This window comes from Euprymna scolopes, chromosome 7 (genome assembly GCF_053919585.1).
Source record: "Euprymna scolopes isolate OS-2025 chromosome 7, ASM5391958v1, whole genome shotgun sequence".
NCBI lineage: Eukaryota > Metazoa > Mollusca > Cephalopoda > Sepiida > Sepiolidae > Euprymna > Euprymna scolopes.
In genome coordinates this window covers 25,819,563-25,833,696 of record NC_136488.1, presented here as the reverse complement: position 1 = coordinate 25,833,696, position 14,134 = coordinate 25,819,563, and the positions used below count along the sequence as shown (strand labels likewise).

Genomic DNA, 14,134 nt, shown 5'->3' with positions numbered 1-14,134 from the left:
TGTTTGAGAGAGAGAGAGAGAGAAGTGTTTGAGAGAGAGAGAGAGAGAAGTGTTTGAGAGAGAGAGAGAGAGAAGTGTTTGAGAGAGAGAGAGAGAAGTGTTTGAGAGAGAGAGAGAGAAGTGTTTGAGAGAGAGAGAGAGAGAAGTGTTTGAGAGAGAGAGAGAAGTGTTTGAGAGAGAGAGAGAAGTGTTTGAGAGAGAGAGAGAAGTGTTTGAGAGAGAGAGAGAAGTGTTTGAGAGAGAGAGAGAAGTGTTTGAGAGAGAGAGAGAAGTGTTTGAGAGAGAGAGAGAAGTGTTTGAGAGAGAGAGAGAAGTGTTTGAGAGAGAGAGAAGTGTTTGAGAGAGAGAGAAGTGTTTGAGAGAGAGAGAAATGTTTGAGAGAGAGAGAAGTGTTTGAGAGAGAGAGAAGTGTTTGAGAGAGAGAGAAGTGTTTGAGAGAGAGAAGTGTTTGAGGAGAAGTGTTTGAGAGAGAGAGAAGTGTTTGAGAGAGAGAGAAGTGTTGAGAGAGAGAGAAGTGTTGAGAGAGAGAGAAGTGTTTGAGAGAGAGAGAAGTGTTAGAGAGAGAGAGAGAAGTGTTAGAGAGAGAGAGAAGTGTTAGAGAGAGAGAGAAGTGTTAGAGAGAGAGAGAAGTGTTAGAGAGAGAGAGAAGTGTTAGAGAGAGAGAGAGAAGTGTTAGAGAGAGAGAGAGAAGTGTTTGAGAGAGAGAGAGAAGTGTTTGAGAGAGAGAGAGAGAAGTGTTTGAGAGAGAGAGAGAGAGAGAGAAGTGTTTGAGAGAGAGAGAGAGAGAAGTGTTTGAGAGAGAGAGAGAGAGAGAGATGGAGATGAACATTCTGAATCTATCTCATCAATTTTCAGGAGGCTAACAATAATAAATATTTAAAAAAGTATACATTTAATAATATATTAAGAAATCATCTCCGCAGTTTGTTTCACAGATGTTATACTTTAATGAAGTCATACACTACGCTCAAATTCTTAAATCTGTTTTAATGCATAACATCACAAACAATAATGCCCGAGAATAAGCATGATCAATAATTTTAGCAGCATATAGCAAATAACTGCAGCAAATATTGACCTAACAGGTTATGATAAATGTTATATGGATAGATTCCAACTCAGAAAACAGCAATTCTTTTTCCTTCGTCAGAAACATTGCTCATGGAATGTGAGGACTAAACAAAATAAGGGAAGTGAGAATTATGAAGCTGCAGAAAGTAAACCAAACGTCCACTTTACAAAATAATGATAATTAGATGACCTGGAACACGTGGAGTCAACTTTGGTACATTTTATATTTGGTGGCATTACCAAATTGCTAAGGTAAATAGATATTTTGCGTTATTCGCCCCTCATGCATACTTGTTGCTAATACCTATTGTCTATCCAGAAATAATTCTAACTAGAAAAATATAGTTAAAAAAACTAATAAGAGTAGGTTGTTAATTTGGTTCTTATACAGGATTCTTTTTATACTAAGAAACAAAATTAAAGAAAAGAAAAATTTGTATTATCTATATATCTGACAAAATGAAAATATCATATCCCAAAAATCATGTAAATAGATCGAGTAGTTTTATTTTTAAATATGAAAATAAAATTATACGAATAATAGAGGAATGGTAGTCTTGCACCACCACCATCTTGAAAATAATCTCAGGAAGCAAGGGAGACAATTTAAAATCATTCAAACTTGCAAGATTTTTCTTGTCTACAAATGTCCATCAATCACTTAAAAATAATTTTCTATATAAAAATAAAAACTACTAGATCAATTTATGTGATTTTTGCAATATGATATTTTCATTTCGTCACAGGTACAGACATCATACAGATTTTTCTTTATTTTTGTTTTTTAATATAAGGGAAATTCTGAACAAGAACTGTTAATTTTTATTAAACTCTCTCTTAAGAAAATTCTTTAACCAATATTTATTAATGGAATTTAATATGAAAGCAAATTTATTTCATGAGTACTTAAATCTCGTTTAAATTAACAGAAGATTTCTGGTTCAAAAATTGGTCAACATCTAATTGATATTCCTGTTTCAAGGTTCGTACAGATTTTCAATATCCATTTTCAAGAACTTTACAAAGTTTTTCAAGACCTCCTCCAGACAAAATTCAAGTTTTCAAAACAAAATTTGGAGTTTGTTTTACAATCTACAGCGATTTGAAAAAATAGTAAAACATCAACTATACATCAAATGTTACCATAACCATTAACAGTTACTTTGTAACCTACCGGCATCATCTTTTGATGTTTTTAAGTAGTTTTAAATGCTTTTTATTTCATCTTAAATATTAACTCTCTTTACGGCTTTTAATTTCCAACTAATATAGCTGCTGCCTTGTCCACTTTTTTTTTTTTTTTTTTGCTCGACTGGCCTAATCTTAAATTATCACAAATTTTTTTTTTTTTGAAGTGGGAAGAGTCACCATTAGAGAGTCCTGTCCACACAAGGAAAATATTTTTTTTTTTAGAGAATGGGGGGGTATTTATGGTGGCTGCCACTACTCCTCCCTCCTTATGCCCCCCTCCCAATTAAACTATAAATGAGAACAAAAATAGACGGAGATTTGAATCTTTATCACAAAACTACCTCGGGTAGTTTTGTGATAAAGAGACGTAACTGTTGTACTCACAATAATACGATGCAATTTCAGAATGTGTTTCTATATTATTTTCAATATTTAAAAAAATATATTTTTTGATGACATTTTTATTAATAGTTAAAAAAATAATTCAATAGTATTTATTTCGATTTTATTTTTAATATTTTGACACAAATTTTTACTGGACATAAAGAATGCAATTTTTAAGGACTTCAAGAAATTTTCATAACATTTTCGATATTTTCAAGAATTTAATAGGTAAGGCCTTTTCAAGGCAAAATTCAAAAGCTTTTCAAGTCTGTATGAAATCTGCTGTTTGTGTTGATCAATACATAGATGGCCCCCTTACAAAAGAGTTTATACTCATTTGTTTCAAAGTTTGCAAGGCGATATATATTAACGTTTAAATAGATTTTTTTTATTCTTTGCATCTGTATTGTCAAGATTTCAATGAATCTATAATTTTGCCCTTCTATCTAATTCTATTTTAATTCTAACACTCTTCTGATAAATGTTAGATTTCAAACTTTTTCTCAGAAAGTATTTTTAGATTTTTTTTTTTAAACCATTAACATTTATTCAAATATTTGCAGAAGTGCACAAAAGAAATACTTCATTTTAGCAAGAAAAATAAGAACAGCACTTCTTTCAATTAATTTTAGTTAGATTTCCTTAGATAATTTTCTTTTTATGGAAATCGCTCCAGGTAAGTCATGAAGCCACTTGATGTAAGGAGCTTAAGAAAAAAATAAAAATAAAAAAATAAATTAAAAAAAATACTATTTCAAGATAAAAAAAAAGCGATAAGTGTTATGGAATAGATCCGACTCATAAAACAGCAATTCTTCCCTCTTTGTCAGAAACATTGCTCGTGGAATGTGAGGACTAAAGGACAAAATAAGGAAGGAGAGTCATGTGGCTGCAATTGTTTTACTTTTGTTGTTTATTGAGAAACAATTTGCTAAAAATCAAATAGAGTTTTAAATGTACCCATCGACATATAAGAAAAGTGGATTTATTTTAAAAAGCTTAAATATTTACTATATTTGGAAGCGATAGCTGCACACTAAGACAAAATAGCTATTATCAATATCATTACCAAAGAAAACTTTAAATTGCTAATGCCTAAAGTGGATTTTTTTTTTTTAAGCAAAGCAGTGTGTAAATAGTATACCAAGAGTAAAAGCCCAACAAAGATATTCCACCATTCAAATTGTCAGATTCAAAGAAAGAAAAAAAAAAAAATGGAGTAAGGGTAGCCATGACAAGCAGGAATGGATCTTCAGGTCATCTCACCAATGAAAAAAAGAAAATGAGACAAAGTAATAAGAAAATGCATACTTACTGGTCCGGACCCATTTCAGCAGCAGAATGTCTGCAGGGGAGGAGGAGGAGGATGGGGAGTAAAGAAATGGACACACAAACATAAGAACAAATGCCACTTTTTTTTTTTTTTGGTGGGTCACACAACGTGTTTGATGCAAAGTGATCAATACAAATTTAGATTCTTTAATACAACAGAAGCACATGAGAAAAAGTACTATTTTATTTTAATTTAGGAGCACAAATACACTATAATGCTTTAAACTTAAAATTCAAACCAGAAATTACCTTCCACTTATCAGTTTAAAGATTTCAAAATTACTTTGAATTGTGAAAATAGTAAAACACATCAGCTCATTTTGTAAAATCTATTTATAGATTAAAATGTCTGAATGTGATATGTAATTTTGACATTCTGAAATTCAAAAGTAATTTTGAAGCCTTTAAACTGACAAACAGAAAATTATATTTAACTTAAAGTCTAAATGCAAAAATCAAGTATTATGATCTATTTGTGTTTCTAAAGCAAAGGAAAAGAGTCATTTTTTTCTAATGTGCCTCCGTTGAATCAAAAAATCCAAATTCTGTTTCATAAAAGTTTTGAACTCTGTCTTTTACTAAAATACATATTAAAAATTTAAAAAAAAAAAAAAAAAAAAGAAGAATACTTGGAATTTTAAAAAAATATTTTATGAAGTGAATAATCAAGGGCAGTTATGGTTTTTTTTTTTAGGGGGGGGGGTCTCATCAAAATTAGTAAATCTAGAAATTGTTTGCTAAAAGAATCATTCTAGACAAATTGATAAAATGTCCGGTTTTAACATTTCTTGTAATGATAATGTCAGATTTTACACCAAGCATTTTTCTAAAATATGGAATTCATTTTTGCCTACAAATATCATTTTTGTAATATGAAGAGTGAAGCAAGATTGATATTTTTCTTAAATTATTAGACTTCATTTTGTTTGTTTTTTAAACAAACATGAAAAAAACATTTTACTCCCATTTGCAAAATAAAGAAAAAAAAATTTTTAAATGTTCATAAAAAAAAAAAAAAAAAAACTTTTTCAAATATAAAAATTTTTAAAAAAAATGAAACAAAAACGAAAAAATCTCAAAAGTTTCACATCATACAACTCTTTATCGTTTTAAACAACTTACAAACTTTTTTTTTCAATATGGAAATGGAAATAAATTGTCTAAAATTAACAAAATTCAAACAACTGATTTTTTGTTTCTCGAAAATACATTGTAAAAAGCCAATAGGTCATATTTTCTTTTTCCTGTATGAACTAGAATACAATTTAGGCGGTAATATTGCCTATATAACATGAAAATTAACTTCTCAATATCAGAACAGAGCCGACTCAAGACAGTAAATTTTGTATACATAAGGATCATGCGATATAGCTTTATAATAAACTAGCGGGGGTACCCGGCGTTGCCCGAGTGTTTGTTTCCGGGACGGGGGGGAGTTTTAAAAAATGTTATGGTAGGTAAGTAGGAAGGATCAAACCCGGAGTCATGAGTAAAAGTAGGAAAATAAAGTATGAAAAAAAAAAAAAAAAAAAAAAAAAAAAAAAAACATCTGCAACGTTAACAGTTCGGCCACCAAGAAAAGTCCATTCCAGTTGTTTAGAAAAAAAAAAAAAAAAAAAAAAACGACTACGGTAGGTCGGCGCGAACGTGAAAATATAATGTGAATTGTCCAGCACGCTAACCACTACGCCACAGAGCACTGCAGCTTAGTTTAGTGATTTTAAATAACTTCACATGAAAGAACTACGAAGCCAAACCGGTGTTCTCTTCTCAACTGTTCCTTGTGAACGATCCCCAAACGGTGTTAAGTGGTGGCAGGGGGAGGAGGAATTTATTAGAGAGAAAATATTTTACCACTTCCATTGATCTTAACCGATTTTGGCCGTGACTTCTCAGCAGAAAAAGTATAGAAATCTAAGATTATCGAGAAATTTGAGAAATAATAAGCCTATAACACACCTCAGATATTGTTCTGCCGTTTGTGCATATTATATTTGCATGAAATATCTTGATTTTTAATCCTATTAAGGTTAAAATCATACGGGAAAAAATGAGTTCATTTTATTTATATAGAGATAATAAACTGTTAAGATAAGTCACATTTGATACATACTGTTCATAAAGTTTCTTTATAATTAAAAAAAATCATTACAAACGCAAGTGATAAAATATATCAAGCTTGTACTATTGTAGACTAACAGGGAAACTCGACGTTGCCCAGGATTGAATGATGGTCAACGAATGTTTCACAGATATTTTTATCATTGTCAAAATCGTCCATTTTTTAATCTAATCGATTGACTTCCTGCTCTACTTGATGACCCACTGCGGTGTACTGGGTATAAGCTTCGCATGCCTCACCACGGTGGCTTAGTCCACAATACATTATAATCTACATGGCACTATTGATTTTATAAAATTATTTTATATATAACAGGTTGAATTAAAGTTTAAAATGCAAAAGTCAAGTATTATGATCAATTGTGCTCTAACAAGAAACATTTATTTCGAATACACCCCAGTCATATCAAAGAACCTACTGTTGATTTTATGTGCCGGACCTTTCTGCTTGTCACATTATAAAACTTCTTGAGTACACTTGTGATGTTAGTCTGTATAATGCGTTAACTTTGGTCAAAATCACCTATTCCTTCTTCCATTAGATTTTTTCAATTATCGATATTTATCGAAGACATTCCGATACAAAACCCATCTATTACACTGTCAGACACAAAGTACATTTGTGTGAAATTTCATAAGAATCAGCCGAGCCATTACAGAGTCTATAGGGAATGAACTCACAAAGTTCCTTTTATATAATAGTAGTGATAACAATTGTTGAAGTCTTTAATTACATTGCATTTTCTGTTTTGGAATGTTGATTGAAGAGGCATCATTTTGTGTAAAACCTCTAAGAAATGACTACTACTCAAGAGAAGGCAGAGTGGGTTATCACAGTTTATTGGGCAACCAAAAATTTGAAATGCAGATTCAACAAACAATAAAACAAAGTATAGAAAAGATCCACAATCCATTTATGCATCTAGTGCTGGATAGAAAGAGCAGGCGACCAAGAACATCAGAGAAAAACACGGATTGCATAAGAGAAACTTTTCAATCTCCCACAAAGTCCTTCTGTGTTACTACCACACAAAGCTACAATGTTCAAGAGTAGGCAAAGTCGTACACAAAGAACTTGCAATTGTATGCTTACAAAGTACAACTGCTACAAATAATCGAGCCTAGTGATAAATCAAGCTGAAAAATTTTGCAGTTGATATGCTGCTAATTTATGGAGAAAAAACATTCATAAACAAGTTTTTGTTTTTTTATAATGAAGCAACCTTTTGTGTTTCATGGAAACTGAACAAACACAATGCAAGAATCTGAAGATCAGAGCATTTTTATTTTACTACTAGTACTCATATAGCATGTTCCTTAAAAAAAATAAAAATATTAAATACTATTCACTATATTGTTACATGTGTATTCTTTCCATTCAGAAGGAACCAAATAACCATTCTCATACATAATACAACCTAAGTGGTTTGAATGAGTATATTAATAGCCCCTCTATCTTGGTGACCCCTAAACAATGAGGATGGTGGGTGATTGTATTTTGGGTTTTGGTATGTGCAGCAGTTGTCGACAAAGTTGATCCTGGTCTTGAACTGCCTTTCAGTAAGTGCAGGTTGTTCCTTTTGCATTTGGAGGGTTGGCTTGAGGACGTTCTCTCTCCCTCCTAATCTTTCACTTCTCAAGGTCTGCACATCAATTGGCCTCGAAGGGGGCTCTGCTTTTAAGTTTGCTTGTCTTGGCCAAAGTCCCATGTGTATGTATTAATGCCACACTTTTTTCAAGTTTGCTTTCAGAAAATCTTTGTATCACTTCTGGCCTCCTCAAATGTGCTTACTTTTTTTTAGCTGCCCATAGAAGAGTTGTTTCGGCAGCTGGAAATCCGACAACTATTATCATTGCTAATATATTATATTTTAACTGGAATTTGTATGGGTACAACTTTATGATAAATAGTCTTTTCATTAATATAGATATATATTTTTTTGTTTTTAAAAGATTAAATCAAAAGAGAAAACAAATATTTCAATTCTTTTTGGAATAAATTAAAGTTTCATTAAATAATTTACATGACTAAAATAACAATTTACGAAAAAATTTTCAAGCTATCAAGTCGATCATTTTAAATTTTTTGTTAATAGTTTTGGAAAAAATTTTTAAATTTATTTCATGACCCTTTGAAATTTGAAAAGAATGTGAAAATATGGAATAGAAAATTATCTTTGGCATTAAAGTTCTTAATAAATCCTTAAATAACAAAAGAGTGGAAATTATTTGCATCCAATGATTTTATATGTAGAAATTCAAACACCATTAACTGAAATTTATTTCGGTTAATAATTTAATGATGAAATGATACCGAAATAGAATTTTAAGTTTAAAAAAAAAAAAAAAGTAAATAAAAAGTTCCTAAAAGGCATAGTTTACAAAACGCATAACAAAAATATAGGTTCCCTGATAACACCAGATGAATAAAACTAGTATATTATAACTGAGCATCTTTTTTGTCTGTCATTTACAGGCTCCAAAGCTATTTGACAAAATTTCACCAACTGTAACATAACACTTCCTTAAGATACCCGGTGAACCATACAGAGGTTAAACATGTTAATGTTTCCACTAAAAACACTGTAAACTCCCAAACTATCAAAACGCCACCAAATTTGGCATGAAATACTACCAACATGTCGGATGGTCATTAGAGAGGGGCAACATTACCACTGCAAATATTGATTTTTACAAGAAACACAGAGGCTAAAAACTAGTAAATAAGAGTCCAATAAAATTTAGCATGGAGCACTCAACATAACAAAAAGCTCAATATAATGTTACTATTATTAGTAATAAACATTTAGGAGGTGAAAACTTGGTTATAATTACACTCATCTTGGATATAAAATGGAATAAATTAATATGATGCTTAAATAAAATCTTTAGAACTCTCCATTGGTTGTCTCCCCTGTGGCCTTGCCAAGACACTAATAATATAAAAGTACATTTTATATAGTTCACATAGATTTAAATATAAATCAGCTTCCAAAGACAAAAGTGAAGTTCAATCTTTAAAGAATCCAAAATTATATTCTACTAGCAGGCCGCCCAGCCTTGCCCAGTCTAAAATACGCACAAATATTATATTTTAATTCATGCAGAAACCGAGATGTGCATGTGAGTATTATGTTTTTTTCTAAACAGTTCACTTCTTGTAAGTAAAAAAAATAAATAAATAAAAATACTAGAGCTGAGATCAAAACCTAAAGACTAAGTCAAGTATGATAATCATTAGGTCAGCTTGCCACGATCTAACCTACTTATTCTTAAAATAAGTAGTCATGTGAACAATTCGTGCATGTGCAATCATGAAATGGTTGACAAACAGATAAAAATCCGATGACCCTCCACAAATAAATTTTTCATTTTTGACCCCTTAGCAGCCCCTTTTTTCTGGATGAAAACCTGTTAAAGTTTTCCACATGTCTGAATACTCTTTATATTAAATTTCAAGTCTGTAGATCAAAAATTTGTTAAGTATATAGGTTGAGAGTTGTCCTCTCACACGCATTCTCACTTTTCTAGATATATAGTTTATTTAATGATTTTATAGATATATAGTTTATTTAATGATTTTATAGATATATAGTTTATTTAATGATTTTATAGATATATAGTTTATTTAATAATTTTATAGATATATAGTTTATTTAATAATTTTATAGATATATAGTTTATTTAATGATTTTATAGATATATAGTCTATTTAATAATTTTATAGATATATAGTCTATTTAATAATTTTATAGATATATAGTCTATTTAATAATTTTATAGATATATAGTCTATTTAATAATTTTATAGATATATAGTTTATTTAATAATTTTATAGATATATAGTTTATTTAATGATTTTATAGATATATAGTTTATTTAATGATTTTATAGATATATAGTCTATTTAATAATTTTATAGATATATAGTCTATTTAATAATTTTATAGATATATAGTCTATTTAATGATTTTATAGATATATAGTTTATTTAATAATTTTATAGATATATAGTTTATTTAATAATTTTATAGATATATAGTCTATTTAATAATTTTATAGATATATAGTCTATTTAATAATTTTATAGATATATAGTCTATTTAATAATTTTATAGATATATAGTCTATTTAATAATTTTATAGATATATAGTTTATTTAATAATTTTATAGATATATAGTTTATTTAATAATTTTATAGATATATAGTCTATTTAATAATTTTATAGATATATAGTCTATTTAATAATTTTATAGATATATAGTTTATTTAATAATTTTATAGATATATAGTTTATTTAATGATTTTATAGATATATAGTCTATTTAATAATTTTATAGATATATAGTCTATTTAATAATTTTATAGATATATAGTCTATTTAATAATTTTATAGATATATAGTCTATTTAATAATTTTATAGATATATAGTTTATTTAATAATTTTATAGATATATAGTTTATTTAATGATTTTATAGATATATAGTCTATTTAATGATTTTATAGATATATAGTCTATTTAATAATTTTATAGATATATAGTCTATTTAATAATTTTATAGATATATAGTCTATTTAATAATTTTATAGATATATAGTCTATTTAATAATTTTATAGATATATAGTCTATTTAATAATTTTATAGATATATAGTCTATTTAATAATTTTATAGATATATAGTCTATTTAATGATTTTATAGATATATAGTTTATTTAATGATTTTATAGATATATAGTTTATTTAATAATTTTATAGATATATAGTTTATTTAATAATTTTATAGATATATAGTTTATTTAATAATTTTATAGATATATAGTCTATTTAATAATTTTATAGATATATAGTCTATTTAATAATTTTATAGATATATAGTCTATTTAATAATTTTATAGATATATAGTCTATTTAATAATTTTATAGATATATAGTCTATTTAATAATTTTATAGATATATAGTTTATTTAATAATTTTATAGATATATAGTCTATTTAATAATTTTATAGATATATAGTCTATTTAATAATTTTATAGATATATAGTCTATTTAATATTTTATAGATATATAGTTTATTTAATAATTTTATAGATATATAGTCTATTTAATAATTTTATAGATATATAGTCTATTTAATAATTTTATAGATATATAGTCTATTTAATAATTTTATAGATATATAGTTTATTTAATGATTTTATAGATATATAGTCTATTTAATAATTTTATAGATATATAGTTTATTTAATAATTTTATAGATATATAGTCTATTTAATAATTTTATAGATATATAGTCTATTTAATAATTTTATAGATATATAGTCTATTTAATAATTTTATAGATATATAGTTTATTTAATAATTTTATAGATATATAGTCTATTTAATAATTTTATAGATATATAGTTTATTTAATAATTTTATAGATATATAGTTTATTTAATAATTTTATAGATATATAGTCTATTTAATAATTTTATAGATATATAGTCTATTTAATAATTTTATAGATATATAGTCTATTTAATAATTTTATAGATAGTCTATTTAATAATTTTATAGATATATAGTCTATTTAATAATTTTATAGATATATAGTTTATTTAATAATTTTATAGATATATAGTTTATTTAATAATTTTATAGATATATAGTCTATTTAATGATTTTATAGATATATAGTCTATTTAATAATTTTATAGATATATAGTCTATTTAATAATTTTATAGATATATAGTTTCTTTAATAATTTTATAGATATATAGTCTTAATAATTTTATAGATATATAGTTTATTTAATGATTTTATAGATATATAGTTTATTTAATGATTTTATAGATATATAGTTTATTTAATGATTTTATAGATATATAGTTTATTTAATGATTTTATAGATATATAGTTTATTTAATGATTTTATAGATATATAGTTTATTTAATGATTTTATAGATATATAGTCTATTTAATGATTTTATAGATATATAGTCTATTTAATAATTTTATAGATATATAGTTTATTTAATAATTTTATAGATATATAGTTTATTTAATAATTTTATAGATATATAGTTTATTTAATAATTTTATAGATATATAGTTTATTTAATGATTTTATAGATATATAGTTTATTTAATAATTTTATAGATATATAGTCTATTTAATAATTTTATAGATATATAGTTTATTTAATGATTTTATAGATATATAGTTTATTTAATAATTTTATAGATATATAGTTTCTTTAATAATTTTATAGATATATAGTTTCTTTAATAATTTTATAGATATATAGTTTATTTAATAATTTTATAGATATATAGTTTATTTAATAATTTTATAGATATATAGTTTATTTAATAATTTGGAAACAATTTAGGTTGTTTATTCTAACACTCCCTCTCTCATCAGAAAGCTGAAATAAAGATACACCTGAAGGAGATCCAGAGAAAATTAAAAATGGCACAGACAATTAGAAATTTAAAATCATTAAATATAAAGAATCAAACATGAGAAAATGTTTAGTAAAAAAAAAAAAAAAAAAAAGATTTAAAAGAAAAAAAAAAAAATTGTGTACAAACGACTGTAAAATCTTTAAGATCAAAAACTATTTTATGAAAGTAATAATCTAAAAATCAAAGTAATACAAATATAATATTACTCAGTACCAAAGAGGGATTGACAAATTTCTGCAATGAACAGCCAAATTTTATTCTAAATCCAGGATGACCAGGATTGATCAAACTTGAGTATGATGTATGGTATTTAAATAAAATGATTTATATTAGTTCTTGTAGAACTTACAATAAAGCATTTTGATGTTTTTTTTTTTTTATAGTTGAGACATATCCGTAGCCAAAGGTTTATCTTTTTACCACTACTGGAGTTTTTCGTAGAGATGAACGTAACATAGCAATTGGTCTCTCAAAAGATTAACAGGGATGCCAGGAAAAGGTTTGTCATATGTCTTGTGAATCACTGTTGAGCTCACGAAGTGACGCTAAGATAGAATTGACATGACTCATAACAGCAAGGCAGCCTAGAAGATAGTAAATAAACTCAACATTGTTAACCAACTATAGCAAAGAATGGCCGGAGTAATTCCTAATCAAGTTTCCATTCAACTGTTGTTGAATGGTAAATCTACTTTGTGTCCTATTCAAGCTCTATGAACAACTTGTCCTCACATGAATTGCCCCAACCATGGAATACAACATAACTCCTGACCTACCCAGTTTCTGAACTGGTATGTTATGCATGGGCCAAGTATTGAACTTAATACATGAGGATGGGTTTCAAGCTGGATTGGTCACAGATACGTTTTGTTTATAGACTTTATGGCAGCCTATGATACAGTTAACCATCAAGTACTTAGCAAAATGCTTAAAAATATCCCCATAGTCTATATTGTCGAATCTCTTCTAAAAATCATTGATTTTATAGAAGAGATACAGGGGAAAGAGAACAGGTGGAGGGTGCAGAACAGTTCCCCAACAAGGTTCAGTTCTGCACCCCCGTACAGTGTTCAGCATCATATATACAAATAATATGGCAATATTCTGTAATGTTTGCAAGTTCATCTATGCAGACGACATGTGCCTTGCAACTAGATCAAATGACTTCAAAATTATTGAAAATCAATTGATGCAAGCACTTATGCAGTTGTCATCATATTATGACAAGTGGCATCTCAACCCAAACCCTAGAAAAAGGAAGACGCGTTCATTCCATCTTAAGAACTACTTAGCCCAAAGGACATATAACACCACCAGAGGAGGTCCTGGAAAACACCCAATACTCAATTTATCTTGATGTGATGTCCGACAGAACACTATCATACAAGACCCACATTGAGAAGCTCCCCAAGAAGCTACTGATGCATAACTGTCTGCTCACGACTGACTAACAGCTTTTGGTGGGGCCTAGGCACAGATACTACACCTGTCAGCTTTCGTGCCGTACTACTCGTCTGAAGAATACTGTGAAGCCGCATGGACTCATTCCAATCATGCTGCAAAGGTCGATGT

General features: G+C 27.4%; 1 protein-coding gene across 7 annotated transcripts in view; it reads right to left on the bottom strand.

Annotated features, from left to right (window-relative positions):
• LOC145279664 (clathrin light chain B-like) overlaps positions 1–14,134 on the bottom strand; it is a 112,265-nt gene that overhangs the window by 19,687 nt on the left and 78,444 nt on the right. For 4 of the 7 annotated variants that reach the window (XM_080130917.1, XM_080130913.1, XM_080130915.1 and 1 more), the window contains one exon: positions 3,962–3,991. The exons of the other annotated variants lie outside the window; for them this stretch is intronic. In XM_080130917.1, coding sequence (XP_079987043.1) covers positions 3,962–3,991 — 30 coding nt within the window. The remainder of the gene's footprint in view (positions 1–3,961; positions 3,992–14,134) is intronic. 7 annotated transcript variants of the gene reach the window in all.